This window comes from Amphiprion ocellaris, chromosome 16 (assembly GCF_022539595.1).
Source record: "Amphiprion ocellaris isolate individual 3 ecotype Okinawa chromosome 16, ASM2253959v1, whole genome shotgun sequence".
NCBI lineage: Eukaryota > Metazoa > Chordata > Actinopteri > Pomacentridae > Amphiprion > Amphiprion ocellaris.
Window position 1 is genome coordinate 22,804,068 of NC_072781.1, and position 23,854 is coordinate 22,827,921.

Consider the following 23,854-nt stretch of genomic DNA (forward strand, 5'->3'; position numbering starts at 1 on the left):
ACAGTTAATCCCACTAAACAGATGATATGATGTGGTAATACATTTCAACAGAAAAGAATATTTCAGTGTTATTGGGATAGATGTCTTGAATGAAAGACCAAATCTATTACTTTTCAATTCAGAACAAAGGATATCATGAAGCCAGAAATGGGAAAAGGTTTTTTTTTTTGCAGTTTTGAAGGTTAATGTTTGAGCTACACATCTAAAAGACATGATCTGCATTTGTATTCTATTTTAAAATTCAGTTCCCATTTTTAACAGTATTCAGCAAGTAGCATTGTTGAACCAAAGATCTGCTGAGCAACAAAAGTCAGTCTTATGATCACTAGGATGTTCAGGATCACCAGTTTGAACCACTGACCACACACACAAGAGACTGTGTGTGTGTGTGTGTGTGTGTGTGTGTGTGTGTGTGTGTGTGTGTGTGTGTGTGCGTGTGTGTGTGTGTGTGTGTGTGTGTGTGTGTGTGACATCTAATGAAAATATGAAAATGCTGTGGCTACTTAAATATTTAATTTAAGTAGGAATATAATAAAGTATTGTAACCATTAAATGTTCATTTAAATTCAATATAATAAAATCTTTATCACACTAGTTTCAATAATTACTTCTTGCCAGATAAGAGGATTAAAGCATTTCGCTGAAATACCTTATGGAATAAAAGGCAGGGGAGCTGCTGGGGTTTATTCTAATAAGTGGCCAGTAAATGAGGCTGGGACCAGGTCACCAGTTTGTCTCCACCCTCACAGATCGTTCACTACTGAATAAAGGAAGATCACACAGTGCCACCATGGGAGACGTTCATTAGACCAGGAGAGGCCTGCAGACTCAGTAAGTACATCTGCTTTCAATTCACCTCACCTAAATGTATTTGCACTAGGTTTTTAGAATGTATAACTGCGTAGAAACAATAATAATAAATTAATTTAATTTGGAAATATTTAAAATGCTGTAATTTGTCATTTTTTAATAAAATATCTACGTTTTTTGTTGTTGTTGCTAGTTATTATTGTTTTAGGCCACAGGATAGCTCTTAAAAGCATGATTAAACACGGAATTCTGAGAATTTGACGTCACAAAAATTTGACTTTTTTCATAATTATACAGCCGAAATATAGCAAATTCTTTAATGATCTGTTTAGAAAACAATGGTGAAACTTAAAACTCCGAATCCCCTACAAATCCCGCGATAATACTGAAATCCATATACTTTCTGCTCTGCATGCAGAGGGCCTAAATTATTCTAAAAGATATTCAGGTATCAATATTTTTGGGAGCAACAGCCGCCTGAATTCCATCTGCCGTATTTAAATTGTATTGTATTTAAATGTTTGTTGTTTTTTTTAACAAAAAAAAAAAAAAAAAAGAAGAAGAAGAAGCTGAAATCACTACAATAAAAACGTGTCTGCAGTCTGTGATAGAACCAGGGGTGACGGATCTGGAAGAGGCCAGAGGAGAGCCGCTCTCCGCGGTGCTGAAGCGGGTCAAGACACACATCAAACCAGACCTGAGCAGAACCCAGATCTGAACCTAAAAAACAAGATAAGATAAGATCAATTTTATTCAGCCCGGAGGAAACTGTTTGCCAGAGTACAATACAATAAACAAAGGTTAGTGGAATATACACAATTACACAGAGGTTAGTAGTAAAATACAAATCAGGTGTCTAAATGTTTGTGTGAAGTGTCTAAGTGTGTAAAGTATTAAAGTGGATGCCAAGGAAGAGTGTCTAAAAAAATAATAATAATTAAAAAAAAACAAGTACAAAATTTGAACTGTAGACCAACAACAAGAAACAGATGAAGAGAAAGTGAACTGAAAGTAAGAGAAAACAGATGTATTGCACTACAATTATTGCACTTCAACAATGATAATACAGATCGTGAGACTATTCAGGAAAAGTCCGATGATGCTGCACGTGGGAAGAAGTCCTTAAAAAATGAACCCGATTGTTGACTGACCAGAGCTAAGAGGAAATCTTTTTTCTATCATTAAAGTCTTCTTTTGAAATATGTAAATAGACGATCCAGTTGCATTGATTCAAATTTAGAGCAGCGTTTTCTCACATCCTCATACATTTTTTATCTGTGAGCATTAAAACGAGGCAGCACAGGACCGATCAGAGTCCAGACTGAATTATTAGGGGACTTAGTGAGCTCCATCGGGGTTCTCCTCCTCCTGGTGGCTCGCAGGGAAAACGCACCTCGGAGGGACAGAGCAGCAGACTGAGCCCAGACTTTCTAGAAACACACTGCAGTTGTTTGGGGTTTTCTTGTTTGTTTTTCGTCAACTGTGCAATAGTCCCTTTAGGTCAGCTATCGTGCAACCAAATCACAAATCTGTCATCACTGTGTTTGCATTTTTCATTAAACATGACCACTTTGCAAAAATTTATTTATTTATTCATTTATTTTTACTTAATTAATTAATGAATGAGTTTATGTATTTTATTTTAATCAGATGGTGGTGTGATTGCAGCTTAGAGTTGTGTTTTACAAGCTGTGTTCAGAAACACACACACAAAAAAAAGATAAATCCACGTCCCTCTCCTAAATGAAACACCCAACAACTAACTGCGCTTTTTAAATAAAAGGAGAAATCGACGTCCCAGCAGCGAAACTTGTTTGCGTTTGGGTAAAGGGTATCAAATATACGGACGGCGGGCCAAAGCCGACCCACCCGAGCATCCAATCCGGCCCGCAGGATGACTTTGCAAAGGGTATAAATTAACTGCAAATTGTAAATTTGTAAAACTCTAAGTTCAAAATAATTTAGAGACCTTGACGTTTTGTTTTGTTTTTGTTCAGTTCCAGATACCTGAGACTAAACGTTTTGTGCTTTTGTAGATACACCTATTTTCTTAAGAAATTTTAGGTTGTTCATAATGTTTTGTAAGAAGGTAGTTCATTAAATGTGAACATTTTCAGAACGTATTTTTTTTTTACACGAAAACAAAGGGGAAATTTTGGAGTTGTCCTTATTGATAGGTTATTATGCTGCGATTTTACTGGTCCGGTCCGTTTAAGATCAATCTGGCCTGAAGGTGGCCTAAACTAAAATGAGTTTGACACCCCTGGTTAAAAATATATAAAATATCTCTGAAAGTCCATTGACTTGTGCCGGATGTTATATAAATCAAACTCGTTTTAGTTCAGGGGCCATATCTATCTATCTATCTATCTATCTATCTATATATCTATATATCTATCTATCTATCTATCTATCTATCTATCTATCTATCTATATATCTATATATCTATATATATCTATCTATATATATATATATCTATCTATCTATATATATATATATATATATATATATATATACATATATATATATATATACATAGATAGATAGATAGATAGATAGATAGATAGATAGATAGATAGATAGATAGATAGATAGATAGATAGATAGATAGATATAGATATAGATATATAGATATAGATATATATAGATATAGATATACCAGTCAAAAGTTTGGACACACCTTCTCATTCAGTGGTTTTCATTTAATTATTTTCTACATTGTAGATTAATAGTTAAGACATCAAAACTATTTAAAAAATACATATGGAATTATGTTGTAAACAAAACAGTGTTCATCTTCAGTATTAATCTACAATGTAGAAAATAATACAAGTAAATAAGCATAGAATGAGAAGGTGTGTCTAGTGTGTGTGTGTATATATATATATATATATATATATATATATATATATAAAAAAACATTTTCTTTTTTTAAATGCAAAAACGGCTGGTCGTCCTGCACTTCTGGCACAAATAATATCCAGACCTCAGTGAGTTCACTTCTTTCTCAAGTTCTAAAGCTCCCATTTCCAAGTCGTACAATAACTCCCTGTGAGTAACAGTGAAGGAGGGGGAGTCGAGCGGGTGGAGGGGTAGGTGTAGGTGGGAGGGTGGGGTGACACCCTTTTTGCTCCAAACCTGCCCACTGTAACAAAGCGGGACGCGCTCAGACGCTGACGGGCCGTGATGCTGCGCTGTTTGCGGCTAAATGACTGGAGTTGGCGCTGCGGCGCTTCAAAGCCTGAGCAGGCTGCGGAGGGAGAGCAGAGAGCGCACAGTCTGCGCTTCACACGCTGTCTGCGGGTGCACGACAGGCTGCACACACTCAGGAACGATGAGACTGAATATTCTGAAAAATGTAATTTGCTCACCGAGTTTATGGAGAAACACATCAGATGTGGGCTTTAAGTTTGTTTTTCTTTAAGCAGAAACAGATTTAAGTATTTTGGATAAATCATAAAGGCTGGTATTGTTAGATGAACCAAGGACACAACCAGGTATTTACTCATTTCCTGCTCAACAAAAGCTTGTTTTTAAACATTTTTGATTTCATAAACCTGCATCTAAACATGTAATAGGCTAATAAGTGCGCTTCATGTGATTTCCTCCGCAGGATCTCCATCATGGATGCGACTCTGCAGGAGTTTGATCCTGCGACTCCCAAAGCTCTGTTGGTGACCTGTGCCACTCTGCTCTTCTCCCTCCACCTGTGTCGGTGGCTCCGGCACCGGTCGGTGCTCTGTCCTCCCGGTCCTCCCGCCTGGCCGGTCGTCGGAAACGCTCCGCAGCTTGGCAGCGCACCGCACTTGTACTTTGCGCGCATGGCGAAAAAATACGGCAACGTCTTCCAGATCAAATTGGGCAGTCGGGCCGTGGTGGTGCTGAACGGAGACTCCATTAAACAGGCGCTGGTCAAGCAGGCAGCAGACTTTGCCGGTAGACCGGACTTCACCTCCTTCCAGTACATCTCCAACGGGGACAGTCTCGCGTTTGGCACCAACACGGAGTGGTGGAAGGTGCACCGCAGAGTGGCCCATTCCACCGTGCGCATGTTTTCCACCGGGAACCCGGACACCAAGAGGACTTTTGAACATCATGTCCTCTGCGAGGTCAGAGAGCTGCTGACGCTGTTTGTGAGGAAGACACAGGAGCACCAGTACTTCCAGCCCATGACCCACATGGTGGTGTCCACGGCCAACATCATGAGCGCGCTGTGCTTTGGGAAGAGGTACTCTTATGAGGACGAGGAGTTTCGGCAGATAGTGGGCAGGAACGACCAGTTCACGCAGACTGTTGGGGCTGGGAGCATCGTGGACGTGATGCCCTGGCTCCAGTACTTCCCCAACTCCATCAAAACCATGTTTGACAACTTCAAGAGGCTCAACCTGGAGTTTGGGATGTTCATTCAAGATAAAGTTATTCAACACAGAAAAACAATCCAGTCGAGCACCATCAGAGACATGACGGATGCTTTAATAGTGGCGCTGGACCAGCTGAGAGATAGAACAGGGCGTTCATCTGTGAAGGACTACGTTCCTCCTACAGTTGGGGATATATTTGGAGCAAGTCAAGACACATTGTCAACAGCCCAGCAGTGGATCGTCCTCATTCTGGTCAAGTAAGTAACACTTTTAAAATCATTTTATAGAGATCATTTGTGTGCAAAATGACAACCAGTGTAAAAAGTGTAAAAGATAATGTAAAGGACAGCAGATCATAAATCAGAGCTGCTGCTGCTGCACACTTCAGGAAGTTCAGTGTCATTTGTGTTACATAACAGTGTAATAGGGGAGCTGAGACACAGGCAGGTGCTGGCAGCAAAACATAAAGAGCTGAAACTGTACACCAGAGAAAGTCAATGAAATGCCCAGTCAGCATTTTACTTTCAAAGACTGTTGGCAGATTTTACATGAGTTCATTGTGTGATCCTTCACAGTGTTATATGCATTCTGTGCTTGATGTCTTCAGCAGCAGGACTGTGTGATAAAACAAGCACTGTTTCACATACAGTCAAATCAAATCAAACTTTATTGTCATTTAGCTGTACATACAACAGCAGTGCAGGCAAGATGAGAGAGCATTTCTCCAGGATCCAATTTAAAGCAATTAAACAAACTTTACAGTAGAGAGAGAGAGAAAAAAGGGAAAATAGAAAATAAGTTAGGATGTTCTTATAGAAAGGTGTGTTCTCTCCGGCAGTGTGTGAGGTGCTGAAACAGTTGCCACAAATCTGTGCATGATGTCTGACTTGGTGTAGTTTAGAAGGTTGATCAGATTATTTAATTAACTGGAGTTGAGATGAGTGTACTGTCTCTGCTCTTCGATAATCTTCTAAACTGTGGATCGACCTGTGAATGCAGGTATCCTGAGATCCAGGCCCATCTGCAGCAAGAGGTGGATAAAGTGGTGGACCGCAGCCGTGTCCCCTCCATCGAGGACCAGCCCGCGCTGCCCTACGTCATGGCCTTCCTCTACGAGGTGATGCGCTTCACCAGCTTCACCCCCCTCACCATCCCCCACTCCACCACCACAGACACCTCCTTCATGGGCTACGTCATACCAAAGAACACAGTCGTCTTCATCAACCAGTGGTCCGTCAACCACGACCCGACCTTCTGGTCCCACCCAGAGACTTTTGACCCCCTGCGGTTCCTGGACCAGGCCGGCGCTCTGAACAAGGACCTGACCAGCAGAGTGCTCATCTTCTCTCTGGGTAAGCGGCGGTGCATCGGCGAGGAGCTGTCCAAGCTGCACCTGTTCCTCTTCACAGCCCTCATAGCACACCAGTGCAACATCACTGCAGACCCGGCCAAGCTGCCAAAACTGGACTACAACTACGGTCTGACCCTCAAACCTCATGCCTATTCTATAGCAGTGACTCTGCGTGAAGATATGACCCTCCTGGATGCTGCTACCAGTCAGTCGTTATCTGAGGAGGTGATGGACAAGCCCTCATTAGACTCACAAACAAAAGAATAAATAAACTCAAAGCTATAGTAAGCAACAAAAAAAAAAAAAAAAAAAATGAAGGCTGAAACAGAAAAACTGTGGAACTCTGAGCCATGTTTGTGGCTGAAAAATATATTTATAACCTGAAATCTCAGGCTAAAATCTTATCTTGTGCATATTGGGTTAAACAGTTGAGAATGATTAAACAGTTGCAGTTCCGGACCTATTTCTGACAGAAGTTTCACAGTGTGTTCGCAGCACAGCAGCTCACTGAGGCTGAATCTCTAACTTCAAATGCAGTCCAACATACCACATAGCAATTCATTATCTTCTTCTGTGGATTAATCAAGGTGGAGGACTGCAGTCAGCTGCTCATCACCATCTCAGCCTGAAGAGCTGCTGTCACACATCCTGTGATTTTTGTGTGAATGCTCCTGCTGCAACAGTTTACTGAAAAGTAGAAACTATCCAGGAACACTGTAGTGTTTTCTCGTCACAGTTCCTAATAGATGGAAATAACTTTTCAACAACTTTTCAGGAATCTCTTAAATTAGTTTTATTCATGTTTTTACACAATAACAGGATCCAAACCTTTTCTAATGCCATATAAAATTTCTTAAAATGTACAAAAATATGTAACATTTGAAGGTAAAGACAAAAAACTGGAGATTTTTACGTGACGAAAGTAATGTGCCAAGGTCAAACTCCTGACCAATGAACCGGTGAATAAGCTCATGGTCAGTTTTTAAGCCTGATGTCTATGTGAGGCTTTAAAGCATAAAATGTTTAGTACTAATGTGTAGTTGTTGATGTAAAGTATAAAACTGTAGTTACTCAGGAATAAGGCTTATAAACAGCCCAAAACTATTTGAACTAGAATGCTTCTGAAAGTCTTCTAATATATTCTGAAACCTGCTGTAGATGAAACATAGAGCATACAGGGTAAACCAAGCAGACCTGCTGCAGGTGTCCATTGCTGTCGGTATGAAAAGACTATTGTCAGATCAGTGTTATTTAGCCATTTATTCCTCTTTTTTCAACTTTGAATGTTGTTAACTTCCAAGGAAGCCCCAATACCCCATCTGGTAATTTCCATTGCCAAAACCCAAATTATTTCATGTTGCTTTTGTCTTTTAAAGTTTATTTTATCTACAAAAACATTAATGTTGTCAGATTTAGGGTTGGGTCACTGGGGCAAATCTGTATTGTGTTTGTGGACTCATCTAACTGCTGTCTCAGCATGAGAGACTAATGCACTGACTGTAAAGTCTTGGATTTGTTGGATTCCTGCTAAAGCATTTTGGAATAATCTAAATCAGGCTAATCTTTGAAATAATAGGCGAATTTAAGAAAGTGTTCACAGATCTGGTAGAAGTTATTTGTCTCAGAGAATCCCTGTGTCTGGAAGTAAAAAGCAGAAACATTCAGTGAGATCAGAGAAACATTGCATGAGCCACTTTAGCTTTTCCAAACTAAAAACTAAGCAATTGTTAACTTCCACATACTGATTTTGTCACAGTTTAAATGGACATAGTGAAGAGTAAAGTTACTATTGAAATAACATCTTGCAGAAGGGTGGCACACGTCATGTCATAAAATACCTAATACAGTCCATGAAATACCTTTATTACATACAATAATGTGGTGTGCAGTAAGAGTGGAGATAAATATCGATACAGCAACATATCGTAACACGTAATCATTGCACTGGTGCCAAATCAGAGCGTTAATTCATAGAACTGACATGTCATTGAAATTTAATACTCTGACAACACACACAATTCCACAATGCAGTTTCTAAAAAGACAATTTCTGCTTTTTGACTCTTTATGGGATATCTCTTCTTCTCACTTTACACAGACATTGTGATTTATTATAAATTATTGCCTTGTAATGTACTGAGTATTGCAGAATCTCTGTATTGTAATATTGTGATATATACACACTACCAGTCAAAACTTTAGACACACCTTCTCATTCAATGGTTTTTATTTATTTATTTTACACATTGTAGATTAATACTGAAGACATCAAAACTATAAAAGAATACATATGGAATTATGATGGAAACAAAAAAGTGTTAATCATCAGTATTAATCTACTATGTGGAAAATAATACAAATAAGTAAAAAGCATTAAATGAGAAGGTGTGTCCAAACTTTTGACTATCATTCAAAAGTTTGAGGTCACTTAGAAATGTCCTTATTGTTGAAAGAAAACCATTTTTTTCAGTGAAGATACCATTAAATTAATCAGAAATACAGTCTAGACATTGTTAATGTGGTAAATGACTATTCTAGTTGGAAACAGCTGATTTTTAATGGAATATCTCCATAGAGGTACAGAGGAACATTTCCAGCAACCATCACTGCTGTGTTCTAATGCTACATTGTGTTAGCTAATGGTGTTGAAAGGCTCATTGATGATTAGAAAACTCTTGTGCAGTTATGTTAGCACATGAATAAAAGTATGAGTTTTCATGGAAAACATGAAATTGCCTGGGTGACCCCAAACTTTTGAACAATAGTGTATATATACACTACCAATCAAAGGTTTGGACACACCTTCTTATTCGATGGTTTTTATTTAATTATTTTCAACATTGTAGATTAATACTGACGAAAGAATATACATGGAATTATGTTCTAAACAAAAAAAATATTAATCTTCAGTATTAATCTACAATGTAGAAAATAATACAAATAAATAAAAAGCATAGAATGAGAAGATGTGTCCTAACTTTTGAACGGTAGTGTGTGTATATAATTTTTATATATATATATATATATATATATATATATATATATATATATATATATATATATTCTATCAAGTATTGCACCACCAAATCATTAATTAAAATACCTTGTTTGCTTCTATTCACAGCCCTTAATTTGGATAGTTTACTATCACCTAGTGTCTAAGATAATCAACATGATCAAACTCAGGATGTACCTCAAATTTACAGTAACTTTAAATGTAAGGCTTCAGTCAGAATATAGTGATTGAACAAAAAAGGTATTTAGTCCTGTACTTTAGGCTTCGATCTACATATTACCGCAGCTGTCATGTTCTCTACTCTGCTCTTGTTTGGAATGACGCTGTAGAGTTGCATAATAAACTGACAACAATCTTTTGTTTTTCACTGGTTTAGTTTTTTGTATGTGGTAAACAGGTGAAAGCAGATAAAGCTGAAAACACTTGATTAAATATTAATTTACACAAAAGTATCGTCCCTCAGAGCTCTTAAATAAATCATTTCAGCTCTTGGCATGTTACCATATCCGGTGGGGACAAAAGTGTTTGGGAGATCTCTTCCCCCTGCGCAGCATTTTATCTCGTCCTGCCAGAACTTCCTGTAGTTGATCAGCAGGAGGCTTATAGCCAGCTATACAGTGCGTGACAAATTCAGACAGTTGATGACTGCTGATATGGTGTTCTCCATTCTCCAATTGTACAAATTACATCTCAAGACTAAATAGGGCCAGTGAAGTCATGTGTGGCAACGCTCCAAACATAATCTTTATGAATGGGAAGGAAAACACACAAACATAAATGCGCTGAAAAGAGCAGGAAAGCTGACAATGTCGTGGTTAATACACCCAGTGCAGCTGCATAACAACTTGAATTAGAACTGCTCAGAGAACAAAAGCAAAAACCCCTGCAGGCTCATATTGTCTACCTGCTTGCATTTCAGGACGTAGAGAAGGAAGCAAGTGATCCTTATACGCAGTAACGGAAATGAAACATAAAAAATGAAGAGCGGAGGTCCTGATTAAAATTAAGTTTACACAAGAAATGTTATGCCTTGCACAGCATAGCATGTGTCTTACACGAGTTTGGTGGACACAAATCACAAATAAGAAGGGCTGTGTTGGCAATATCCAGCTGAGAAACTTGAAATATTGCATGAAGCGGCATTAAGGCATCTTATGTCAATATAGCTTAGACCTGTCAAGACTGCATTAACAAGATTAGCATGAATCTCTCCATTTAAAGCTCATACCCTGCACTGGCTGCAGATAAATCATGTACACATGCAGCACATACACACAAAATCCCTCCACTGTTGACTGTGAGTTGTGTAACTTTAGACATAGCTGAGCTTAGACTGTGAATGGAGGGATACGTGGAGATTTGAATGAATGCGAGCAGGAATGTAACAGATGTGGTATTCAGACAGAGCGTTGCACACTGCTAAAGCCGACTGATAGGAGCTCAGGAATTGAGTGATAGCACAGAAACGTCACCGCAGGACCAAAATTAAGATTATCTTAGCTGAGTCCGGAGCCATGTTAACATCAGCTCCAGACCAGCAGGGGTTAAGTTCAGGTCAACACCAGAGTAGGTCGTGTAATAAAAATGAATACATGAAAAAGGTCCATTATACCCATCTGAGTAATAGGAGTATAGACAAGGGTGGTAAATTCCAGCAAACCTTGCAACTAATAATGATTAAACTTATACTTACTGAAAAAATAGGTGCCAAAGGTGACATTAGGTTTATTTATTAATCTTGAGGCCTGCATTTGTGGAGGGACTCAGAGTTAGCAAGTTAATTTTAAGCTCTTATAATTATTTCATTTTAAATTATGCTTCTATGAAACATACAATTATCTACGGCATTAAAGCTGGGGTAGGTAGTATTTTCTTTGATGGCATTGGTCAAAAATTCCATATCAACCAAGCATGTTATGATTCAAGTGGTCTGAGAAGAAACTAGACTTCAACACCTCCACTTGGCTCCATTTTCAGGCTTTGTCAAATTTAACCAGTGACAGGAAATTTCAGCCAATCCCAGGGCTTCTCACCAAGATCAGGTGAGACAGTATATAGAGCTGTAAAGTTCACTGTGGGTATGGGATGAAGTGGCACAATGGAAAAAACACAGAGGACTTTCACTCAGGAGATTGGGGTTCAAATCAAATAAAAACATGGATGCAAAATAACTTTCTACAACTAAACTATGACAAATCGGACATAATAACCATCGACCCCAAATTCCTCACAAAAAACACTGATGACTCCACTCTGTCCACATTACCTCACATCTATAATCTGGGAATCATTCTTGACAGCAACCTCACCTTCGAACAACACATCAACCAGATCACCGCCTTCTTTCACCTCAAGAACATCGCCCACCTCCGCAACTCACTCTCCTTCTCTACTGCTGAAACCCCCATCCACGCAGTCATCGCATCCCAAACTGATTAATGCAACATTCTCTATGGTTCAGCTTCAAAATAATCTTCAGTATATCTAGAACTCTGCTGCCCACCTCCTCACCCACTCCCGCTCCTGTATACACATCACCCCTGTCCTCCAAAACCACCACTGACTCCCTGTCCCACAACACATCCAGTTCAAAGTCCTTCTACTGACCCTCAAAGCCCTACATAGCCAAGCCCCCCCCATACCTCAGAGACCTGCTCCACCGCACCGATTTGTGCTTACTGGAGCTTTAAAGCCACCTGCTTTACATTGTATAGGTCCTCCTTGTGCCACCAAAACAGCTCTGACCTGTCGGACCATGGGCATGGGACACTGGGAAATTGGCAGTGAATTCTTTGCGTCCTGTTGGGTTGCAGAGTGGGGCTGCTGTGTTATGTGTTCTGGCACATTGTGTGAATGCTCCATCAGACTGGGAGGTTTGTGTTCCTCGAGCCATTCTTGTGCACTATTTGCAGTGTGGTGGGACACTGTCCTGCCATCAGGAAGTGCTGCTGCCACAAGAGGGTTTGCTTTGTCAACAATATTTCGGTAAATGGTTCATGTCACAGTAACATCTACATGAATGCCAGGACCCGAGGTTTCCCAGCAGAACATTGTATTGTGACTAGATCAATAGTATTCATGCTGCCTGTCAGTGGTTTTAATGTTGAGGCTGGTTGGTGTATACCTGAATGCATTTGTGGGTACTGATGTTTCCATAATCTTCTAATAATACCAAGTGTATTCACAATGCACCACAAGTGGAAAAAACTGTGGAGTCTGTAGAGACCCACAGTTCAAAAATAGCGCAGGGTCTTTCGTAGTGCCAAAAAAAAAAAAAAAAAAAAGAAGCTATTTGGGAAAATGTGCTTATTTGTTGTCTGTTCGTTAAATATACACTACCATTCAAAAGTTTGGGTTCACTTAGAAATGTCCTTATTGGTGAAAGAAAAGCATTTTTTTTTTCAACTAAGATAACATGAATCAGAAATACAGTCTAGACATTGATAATGTGGTAAATGACTATTCTAGCTGGAAACGGCTGATTTTAAATGGAATATCTCCATAGGGGTACAGAGGAACATTTCCAGCAACCATCACTCCTGTGTTCTAATGCTACATTATGTTAGCTAATGGCGTTGAAAGGCTAATTGATGATTAGAAAACCCTAGTGCAATTACGTTAGCACATGAATAAAAGCGTGAGTTTTCATGGAAAACATGAAATTTCCTGGGTGACCCCAAACTTTTGAACGGTAGTGTAATGCTACAATTAACATCCACTAAGCTTAGTATAAAGGCCGGAAACAGCTAGCCTAGTTTAGCTTGGTCTTAGAATTAGAATTTGATTGATATAAAATCTGAAGCTTGCTCATATATTGTATTTATGTACAAACTCCAAAGTGTGAAAATGACGAATCACCAAAGAGAGCTGCAGAAGTCTGGCTTAGCTGAAAAGTCTTACCCCTGACATTTTAGCATAGAACTGGTTCACAGGAGTAACCATCAGTTTCTGTTAAAGATAATTTAAAAAAGCAATGTTTGAAAAACCCCAAAGAACACTTTCAGTTGTTATGAAGATATTTACATAATCCCCTTCTACACTCTTACAACAATCTTAATCAAAAAATATTGCATCTGTCAAATGACAGTAAAGACTTTAAACTTTTCTCAAGTTGCACATCAGGTTTAAGAATCCGATCAAAAATGGCAGTCTGCCAGTACCTTCAAAGGAAACAGAATTAAATGTCGGAAATGGTTCAAATGTCTTTGCTGTAGTGTTTTCGATTGCAGGGTATGAGAGATGCAGCATCTAAGCTCTTAATGCAACAATGAGCTCCTAGCCTTCAGGCTAGCTTGTACAGACCGACTGCAAGTCATTTCTGCAGCTGTCTCAACTGAGGCTTTTGATTAAAGTGCACAGCAGGCTCATAAAATCAGTCAGGAAAGGTGAAGTTTTCATTACTGAATAAACAAACACCTGTACTCGTTTGAGAGGCACCCATTTAGAGTGGTTGTACTGTGGAAAAAAAATGCTGAAACATGCCTTGACCAGTGGGAAGTTTGCCTGAATGTGATCCAGTAACAAATTCCAAATTGCGCTGGCACAAAATGTAGTCTGGAAGAAAATGGAAGAGATGCATTAAAGCTCCACAATCATTTACAATCCTGCAGGAGCCTACTTGTTGCGCTCTTTTCTGGATTTGGATTAAGATCAATTCAGTTTTAACATAATTCACTGCATATTTTAATTATAAGTTACAGATGATATAATCGACTGCGAGAGGGGTTTTCTTGTAAACAGCAATAAAACTAACAAGAGCACAAACATGCCAGACAAATGACAAACTGACAACTTCCATCAGGATTGCACAGATTTAATTACAGACTACAGTACCATTAATCATTCAGTGCACACTGCCTATGATACTGCACAGTATAAACTCTATCAGATTTGATATAACCTCGAGGAATATTGAATTTGCTTTGGCATTTGAAAAAAATCAAATACATTCGTAGTGCTGGTAGAAAAATCTGTAAAGTGACAAAAACTATTCTTCTTGTAATTTATACACTGCAGGCAAAACACATAAATTAGAATTAACCAGACTGCACAACAAATCTCCAAAGTAAACCAAACTAAAACACTCATACAATACGCATTTCTAAAATGCATCATACTTAGACTGAGCTGAAACATCAACAAAACAATTAGGAATGTGAGAAACAGTTATAAAAAATAAAATCAAACATTACTTTAGTCTAATTGAGTCACATTTCAGTGCCATTGTCTAACCTGGAATGCAATTGTATGAATCATTGCAATATGTTGAAGCAGCGGAGCTGCCTTTGCTGCTTTATTCATTAGTTGTGAATCTGAGAAGTTCAGATGGCAAAAGCAACTCCAGTAAGGTCATTTTTTAAACAGCATATGCATCTAAACATGTCATTTCTTCTTCAAAGTACTGATGAATCCTATTTTCATCATATTTTGTTACTATAAATATGCATTTTACATTAATTAGAACCTGTGCCAAACCTCAATTGAACCTCAACCAGAATAACTAGGTGTTGTATATACATCATGTAGTGTAATGAGAGCCTCCTATAAACATTAAACCCCTATTTAACTTGGCACACCGAGTTCAAGTGGTGTGCTTTAGATGGATCTCCACTTCCTTTGATGTTGGAAAAGCTAGTAAAAAAAAAAAACAAGAATCGATGTCTAGACAAAATTCACAATAGATCAAGCACATTTAAAAACCATTTCAGGCTGATAAAATATAATCGAATCAGAGCTTCATGTAAATGTTAAAAATGGAACATGTGAAAAATCAGAGGTATAGCTAACCCCCAGGAAGTGGAAATGTGGACTACAAAGGGGGATTTGCTCAAAAACACCCGTACAGGTGCTTCATATAAAACCTGAACAGGAAAGAACCTCATCATTAATGTGTTCTTTTTTCCATGATATGGCAAACATGCAAAAGGGCACATTAAACTCAAGATTTCAGATATCTAGGGTCAAATCACATATACCCGCCAAATCTGATATATTCACACGGGAAATGTCTGATTGAGAGTTCAAAGTAAAATGCATCAGATAGTTGTTGCCATTTTCACATAGGAGGGGTCCAGGAAAAACATTAAAGAACCTTCTGCACCAAGGGTTGTTTAACAGTCTGCTGTGTTTTCTTTATGTTGGATCATTTGATTAACTGCCCTGACATAACTGTCACAGCAGCTGAGTAGCAGCAGGTACCTCTTCAATGGACAGATGCCAACACCAACAACCACAACCATCAGATCTCATGAAACAGATCACAGGAGACATCACCAAGGAGCACATTTACCTGTTCGTGTGAGAGTGTGTGTCTTAATCATTTAACAAAGTCTGCATGTAAATGGTACAAGAGAGCTTTATGCAGGTCTGTATGATGAGGGGGGAGGGCGAACCATGAGGTGAACCAGTGGTCACAGCATTCCAAGATGTTTGGGTGCGCCATTGTCTGATGGGCTTTTGTTATTGTCACTTGAATGTGTGGTGGGAGACGCAACAAAACACAGGACGGAAGAGGAAGGAACGGCAAGTCCTGTGGTTCACTTTTCCAACAAGTGATAGGTCTTTATTGTCAAGGAAACAGTATCCTTGAGACGCTGCCTCTATCAGAGCAACCAGACCTCTGACAGAATGTCTGCTACACCAGTGCAATTAACCTGATGGACAGAGATGTTATTACATTTGTTTTCCATCATTGCAAATGTTCTTATAAGGAAAACATCAGAATGCAAGTCTGATTTAAAAGTACAAAGGACGGTTCTGAATTTGGTGGCCTTTTGCTCCCATGGATGATGTCCTACCATGACGTACCTCCCTACACTCACAGAATGAATTAACATGGTGGCCTATCAACACATGGTATATCCACACATTCTCACATGATGCTAGTAGTACATGGAAAGTACACTTTTCCACTGCTGTCACACTCCAAGTGCTGGGCAAAGTAAGTCCAGCTCCTTTTGGGCCTCTTCATCCTGGTGAAAGAAAATGATTTTATAGAAATAACACAGTATGCAAAAGCCTATCATTTTGCCTTAAAGTTCCACTCTGGTCATCAATTAAACTTCTTAAAAATCATCCTTGTGTATTAAAGTTGTGTTATATAAGTTAGTAGTGATTAATTACTATTACTTACATGTGATTTTCCTCAAAAATAATTCTTTCATGCCTTATAATGTCTTTGATGCAACTCTACATTGCTGCTCCTAGACGTGCAGATCTATAAAGTCACTGTCTCTCTCTCCACCTAGCCCTGCAGTTCGAGCACACCAGCTCATCTATGACCCTGTTCAATCACTGAAAAAGTATCCTGTGCTACACAATAATTCATCTTTTTGTGAAGAAGGTTAATAATACTACCTTCAGATAGACAGGATCGGTTTCTTAGGTTGTTACATATGAAACCACCATCAGAACACTTGTGGAAATACTCAGCCATGGTGCTAACTATTCATTTCGCTCAGTATATGTCTCCTAGTGTAAAAAAAACAACATATGGACAAGTTAACAAGGTGGAAAAATTCATTTTCCCTGGAGTGCGGGCTTAATTTGCACAATTTAACCAGCAACTTGCTTGAGGTACCAAGGCATTTGAAGGTTTTCAGGAATAACATCCTAATTGGCTCTTTAACCCTTTCAGTTTATAAAAAAAACACGTACAAACAATGGAGGAACTGCGATGGTTGCTGTTTGTTGTGTTAGCCTTCATGTTAAATTTTACGATGTTGATGCTGATGTTTGAGAGGACAACAATGCTAGTCAAAAAGGATGTAGAGAGGGAAGAAAATGTGGTGCTTGTCGTTGTCTATTTAACCAATCAGCACTGAGCAGTGTTTTAAAGCCATTTAGATGTACCAATCCCAGAATAGGTGCTTTGTTGTACCTCAAAAACTGCACTGAAGGAGGTTCTACAGGGTCAGTTAGTGAGTTTGGAACACACCTTAAAGGTATGTGTCACCCTACAAAGTAGAAGTGGAAGTTCCTGCAGTGGAAAATAGCTTAATGATGTGTTTCAGTCTCTGTTTTCACTGAATCACAAGCTAGACGAGACTACACAGAAGAAACAGACATGACAATGGACGCTGATAATATGCACCTCTTTGGACACGGCGTTCATTGAACAAGCAGCTTCAAACATCTTCCTGGCCTTTTCCCTCTGGCCCAGGTCTTTGTAGCACTGCCAAAGAAACAAACAAAAACTGTCAAAGCATTGTTCAGTCCCAGTATGATCCTGCAGAACTGCTCAAATTTTACAAGATTATCATAAACCTGATGTTTCTGGTACTGACCTTAGCCAGAAATACATAGTTGAGTTTGGAATATGCTGGATGGATCTCCTCAACCTGCATAAAACCACAGACAAAAAAAGTTCCTCTGAGTTTTTGCAGACAATTTCCTCTCTGTTATGTCAGTAAATGACAATGCCTACTGCTGGTATAAACTTTAGTGTGCATTTTAAAGGAACTACACAAATAGCATTTACATTTTAAAGAGCTCCCCTTGCATGAAGATGCTGAGCTTCACACATGAATACCATAAAGATATATCTCCATCATTGAAAAGACCCAGAACAGCAGGCATGTCCATTGATTCCTCCTGACCCTTGGTCCTCCACATCACCACAGTCAAGTACAGATAGCTTGTTTAAAGGCTGTGGATCTGTGTAACACTGCGGGATGCGTTTATTAAAATTCGACGGAGGACCTTTCCCAGGTCACAAGTGACATGTTCCAACAGGGACCACTTAAACTGAAGGCTGAGACACATGAGACATGATGTAGAGGCATGCAAAAGCAGATTGGCCAGGAGCGAAAGTAATTTCTCTACTATATAAACATTTGAATGTGGGAACACAGATAAAGCCTTTCTAAATACAGTGGGTTTGGGCTTTGAAGCTTGGGTACAGGAGTGACCTGGAGGCAAACTGCATTGGAGCACTAGATAAACAGGACTGTACGTTACATGTTTGGTTAATCGGAGCAGCTCAGGGGAATACATACAATCAGATGTGTGGCGGAAATAGGTAGGATTTTAACTTCTCTCTACAGCTTTATCTTAGTTACTCTCATCATTTGTGTTTATTAATGCCATGATGAAAACTTGAATGTTGCTCTTAATTTGTATAGCGCATTACCCCCTTTCTATGATAGGGGGATTTTAACCAGCTTCAAATACATTTAAATTGAGATGTGGCTGACAAGTAGTAACAACTAGTTTGTTTTGAGCATGATGCCTCCTTAAAGCTGCAGTAGGCAGATACTCTAAACTCCACCCACAAAATTATCAAGCCCAAAGTCAGTATTAACATTTAGCTTCACACAGGACTCAGACCTACTCAAACTCCACTCTGCTGAGGACTGTGGACTTTGTTGCTCTTTATGTGACCATATCTCATCTTGTCTGTGATTAGCTTAAGCCTGAAAACAGAGCCAAAGAGGTGCAGAAGAATAGCCTCCTCCCAGACCACTTGAATTACTACATGCTGAAAGACTATCAAGTGATTACCTACTTTTAGAAAATTCTTCAGTGCATCTTCCACTGTAGCACTCGGAGGTTCTCCAAATAGAGTTGCAGCAACTTTCCTCTCGATCCATGACAACTGAGCCACCTGCAAAACAGTCCAACACATTTTTTAAAGATCAACGTTAATACCCTAAGTAGCAGTGCATTGCTGCTGTCTCTCTCTTTAAGTCTGTTTTACATGCTGGGTGTGGTCAGAAATGTGCTTTGTTGTCCTTGTATCCAAACCCAACAACCGGCGCATTGCTGCAGCAAGGTGATGAGTTAAACCACTGCATGTCAGCACAAATAAGATTTTGGGGGATAATAAGGAATAATGAGCAGTAGACCCTGGCGGATATATCGGTCAGCTCATATTATTGGACCATCTGTCACAGATATATCAGTGCATATGTGGAAAAAGACACTTTGGGTAATTAAGAAATTGTGTCATCATATAGTTAGTCCAGCAGAGTGGCTCTGACTCTGTTCTATACAAGAGTCTGAGCACTGTCTGCAGCACATGTAGCAGAGTACGTAACGCAGCTACACAGCTGGTGATGTCAGGCAGTGTTTTCACAGTGAATTGCCAGATATTTTGTGAAATACACTGCCAGAAAGGTATTAACTACTCTAAAATACAGTACATGCATATGCATGTACATGTACACTACCGCTCAAAAGTTTGGGGTCACCCAGACAATTTCATGTTTTCCATGAAAACTCACACTTTCATTCATGTGCTAACATAAGTGCAGGAGGGTTTTCTAATCATCAATTAGCCTTTCAACACCATTAGCTAACACAATGTATCATTAGAACACAGGAGTGATGGTTGCTGGAAATGTTCCTCTGTACCCCTATGGAGATATTCCATTAAAAATCAGACGCTTCCAGATAAAATAGTCATTTACCACATTAAAAACATCTAGACTGTATTTCTGATTAATTTAATGTTATCTTCACTGAAAAATGCTTTTCTTTCAGAAATAAGGACATTTCTAAGTCACCCCAAACTTTTGAACGGTAGAGTATATAGAAAATCTTTCCACTATATTGATATCTTAATTTTTTACTCGCTAAAAACTCGTATCAATATTAGCCCCAAAAGTCAAGAATCAGTCGGGCTCTAATGAGCAGATGCTGTCATCAACTTCAAACTGTTTTTTTTTTCACTGAACAGATCTAAAAACTTCCAAAAAAATGGTAAATACCCATTTACCAATTCCAAAATACAACCAAGAGCTTCATGTTTTAAATATTTAACTTTTCAAAGTTAATCTGAATTTCTTAGCTCTTGCTATACCATATTGCTACATTCTCTTGATACATTTATGTAATGTGGAGGTTTTTCCATTCACTTTAAAGTGATTACATCTCTTAGCAACCAGCAATGACATAAAGTGCTTTAACAGTTATAATGGAAAGTAAGGTAATGAACTTTGTGGGTACACATTTAAGGAAACATAACCCCCACAAAATTTCCAAGCAGGATTGGTTACATATCATTTTTCTGAACTAGTGCAGGCAATTTCCTATGACTTTTCCACTATTTCCATGACCACCAGTTCGTAACCGGTACACTGATACTTTCTCCTGACACTTCTTGCAGAAGATGATAATGACCAAGAGAAGCCTGGGTCAAACATGTAATGTTCCTGCCTCGCACTATTCATCAGAGCAGCGTCTAATTGCAGGTGTAGCATTGCTCTGGCGTCATCGTAGGACCTTTCAAACAGAACCGCTGGCTGAATGCAAACACTAGATCATTGTTGAACATGCACATACAACAGACAGCCCATAAAACTCTATCCCTGAAAATATCAGGTGTTACTTGTCCAATAAATTTGCAAAGTCCCTTGCTCCTTCTCTGGTAGCAGCAGTGTAAGTGAGTGTTATACAGTTCAATCAGAACAATCTCTATAATAGCTTCCTTCCTTTCAGGCACTTAGTTTGACAACTGGCACCAAGTTACAAGATAAGTAGCTCATGAAACAACAGAAACACTCACCAGGAGAATGTCAGCAACACTTTACATCTAAATGATAATAATTCATCATCACACATTATTCTTAAGTATACTAGTTGAGCCTAAATGACTGACAGACGATAACAACAATCATAAGCTGCATCAAAAACAACCGCCTACGCTGAAAGAACATGAGCTGAACGGAAACAGGATGAAATTATCTCCTTGGTAGAATCTGATTTAAAGCTAACAATGGTTGGTGTGAACCTCCCATAGCTTACAGAGGGAAAAACAAACCTCAGGGAAACCTAAACATTAGGAATGAATGAGGGGAAACCGTGGGTGGGTTAGCAGAGGGAGACGGGAGGCCATGCAGACACGTCAGCCTGCATAAATTCAGTTTGTCGATGTGAGGAGAGATGGGAGAGATAGATGTTGTGGAGTTGTCAGGAGGGTCACATACAGCATAGCACCAGCGGCCCAGCAGGTAGTAGGACATGGGGTCCTGTGGCTTCAGTTCGATGGCTTTATCCAGATGATCCTGAGAGGCGAAGCAGACAGACAGAGAGAAGATTTTCACTGTTGATTCATGACACGGCTGCTATTTCCACTGCCTTCTGTTCTGACCTGATCTGTCCTGCTTCACCAACCCACAAGTATTTCACAAACACCTCTCACACACGCGATCTCACTGATCCACCACGCACCCTCCCTCGTTCTTTTCCATTCTCCTTCTCTCTGATTCAGGTGTTTTTTTCTTTTTTTCATATCTTCCCTCTCCAGCGCTCTATCTCTCTCTCTTTCACCTGTCAAGAGTTTTGAAGGCATATAGTGTTTGGGGGAAGCTGCTGACAGAAGATAAAATGCTACGTGCCGTTGTTCCACACGCCGTCTTATGCAACTGAATGGCTGTAGGAGTGATTTACTGGCTTAAGTGATAGGAGCAGTCATTCCCCTTCAGTCTGAGTACATGGGAGAAGCAATGCTTAATGCATAGATTAATGTATAAACATTACAGAGTAGTCACTTCATTAAATGGCTTCAGAATGCACACAGGCCTAGACACAACTAGAACACGATGTGCATACCTTACCTTAAATATGTATCCATTCTTTATCTTGTTTTGTACTGTTTCATATTCAGCCATAATTCCACACATGATGGCATACCTGTTGAGACACAATACCACACTGACATCAGATGCTGCTGTCTTACTTGCCGCAATGAAGGCTCTGACCTCCATAACTGGCAGTAAACAATATAGTAACAATTTAGTAAGACCAGCTGGTAAAATTTACTGACAAATCAATTTCAAATAAAAATTGAAAAACAAAAGGACAGGAAAAAATATTGGATATACATTATGCAGTGCATCTAACTCAGGGTTTAAACTGTCATGTCATTGGTTTCATAAATTCATGTCATCCTCCCTGTTTGGAAGGTATTTTGTAATGCTTTACCACATTTTTTAAATCATGTAAATGTTGAGGGCAGCACAGTGGCTTGGTGGCTAGAAGATCCCTGGTTTGCATCCTGGCCTTTTCTCTGGTTACTCCAGCTTCCTCCCACAGTCCAAAAACATGCTGAGGTTAACTGGTAACTTTAAATTGTCCGTAGGTGTGAATGCTAGTGTGTCTCTATGTGTAGTCCCATGATAGACTGGCGATGTGTCCACGTACGGTAAACCAAGCCTTTGCTCTTCTTCTTGCCCCCCCCCCGACACTAATGAGGATTAACAATGTACAATCTACAATGTAGAAAGTAGTAAAAATAAAGAATAAACATTGAATGAGAAGGTTTGTCCAAACTTTTGACTAATAATATACATATTCTAAAGAAAACAATAGTAAGTTCTGATCAGTAGGATGCGTAAACTTCGTTCAAATCCAAAGCTTTCTTTCCGTTATTTATTCCAGTTAAGTGAAAACAGTGTGCTTCATTAAATGTGTTCAATTGAAAGTGCCACTCAGTTTCAGCTCAGGTGCTTTTTGATGCTCCAACAGTGTCTGAAATGTCCTCCTTCCCGAGCTTAGCAATAACAGAAAAGGGCAGCTGTGTCCACCGGAGTGTTTGAGCTTCTGTCACTTGTCATGTTTACAGAAAGTACAAGAGGAAAGGGAAAGTGAGCTGACCCTTTCCTGTCTATGCTAGCAGGTTTTCCATTCCACCTTCAAACGTGGCAGCTCAGAACAGCAGCACTATAGCTTTATTATGCCATGGGTGGAACACTACATGAACTTGTTTGTTTTTAGCACATCCTATGCTTAAAACAAATGGGGATCTGACACAAGGGCATTCTAACATAACATGGCAGATTAATTTAGTGGTATTCACTGGAATGAAATCAAAAAACATAAAGAAGCAAAACACGGGAATGACATTTTAAACTGATGTTGATATCATCTCATGTTAGAAAAATATATATGATAGCAACAGAGAGCTGTTGGTTGAATAGTTCTAATAATATGGAGGTAAAGCAGAGATGTTTACATAGGTTGAGAACTGGAGAGATGTTCGGCAGCACCTCGCAGTCACACCACCTTTTCACTGGGTCAGTAGCAATAAGCCAACCAGGAGGGGGGCATGGGAAAACCACAACATTCAATGGTCTGAGGCCAGACTCCTCATTAGACAGCATCAGCAGAGATAAGCTGCTTCACCTTACTAGCTCGCTCCTAATTAATACACTGGCTTGGGCAAATGGGCAGGTGTAGGGGGAAACATAGGGGAATTTCAGCTTTGAGATCTGTAAGTGAGCATGACGTAGAGGGTTTGGAGAGGAGCGGAGTGAACTGATCAAAGTCTTTCCACCGCACGACTGCTTTAATCCTGTTGGTACTCTGTCAAACACC

The 23,854-nt window shown here is 39.3% G+C and overlaps 2 protein-coding genes across 7 annotated transcripts in view; one reads left to right on the plus strand and one right to left on the minus strand.

The window, feature by feature from the left end:
- Window positions 1–727: 727 nt before the first annotated feature.
- Window positions 728–9,893, plus strand: LOC111586556 (cytochrome P450 1B1). 3 transcript variants are annotated; one of them, XM_055018530.1, is made up of 4 exons: window positions 728–831; window positions 1,412–1,610; window positions 4,425–5,429; window positions 6,172–9,893. In XM_055018530.1, the coding sequence occupies exons 3-4, from the start codon at window positions 4,435–4,437 to the stop codon at window positions 6,788–6,790; spliced, it is 1,614 nt and encodes a 537-aa protein (XP_054874505.1). In that variant the 5' UTR covers window positions 728–831; window positions 1,412–1,610; window positions 4,425–4,434; the 3' UTR covers window positions 6,791–9,893. The 3 variants fall into 3 exon arrangements, with proteins under 3 accessions (XP_054874505.1, XP_035798171.1, XP_023152079.1); XM_035942278.2 differs by lacking the exon at window positions 1,412–1,610; XM_023296311.3 differs by lacking the exons at window positions 728–831; window positions 1,412–1,610 and adding an exon at window positions 3,955–4,308.
- Window positions 9,894–14,335: 4,442 nt separating this feature from the next.
- The window catches only part of LOC111586884 (regulator of microtubule dynamics protein 2), a 41,057-nt gene continuing 31,538 nt past the window's right edge, over window positions 14,336–23,854 (minus strand). For all 4 annotated transcript variants that reach the window (XM_023296726.3, XM_023296721.3, XM_023296734.3 and 1 more), the window contains exons 6-11: window positions 22,096–22,171; window positions 21,466–21,543; window positions 19,044–19,142; window positions 17,824–17,877; window positions 17,631–17,711; window positions 14,336–16,509 (exon numbers count right to left, since the gene is read on the minus strand). In XM_023296726.3, coding sequence (XP_023152494.1) covers window positions 16,456–16,509; window positions 17,631–17,711; window positions 17,824–17,877; window positions 19,044–19,142; window positions 21,466–21,543; window positions 22,096–22,171 — 442 coding nt within the window. In that variant the 3' untranslated portion in view covers window positions 14,336–16,455. The remainder of the gene's footprint in view (window positions 16,510–17,630; window positions 17,712–17,823; window positions 17,878–19,043; window positions 19,143–21,465; window positions 21,544–22,095; window positions 22,172–23,854) is intronic.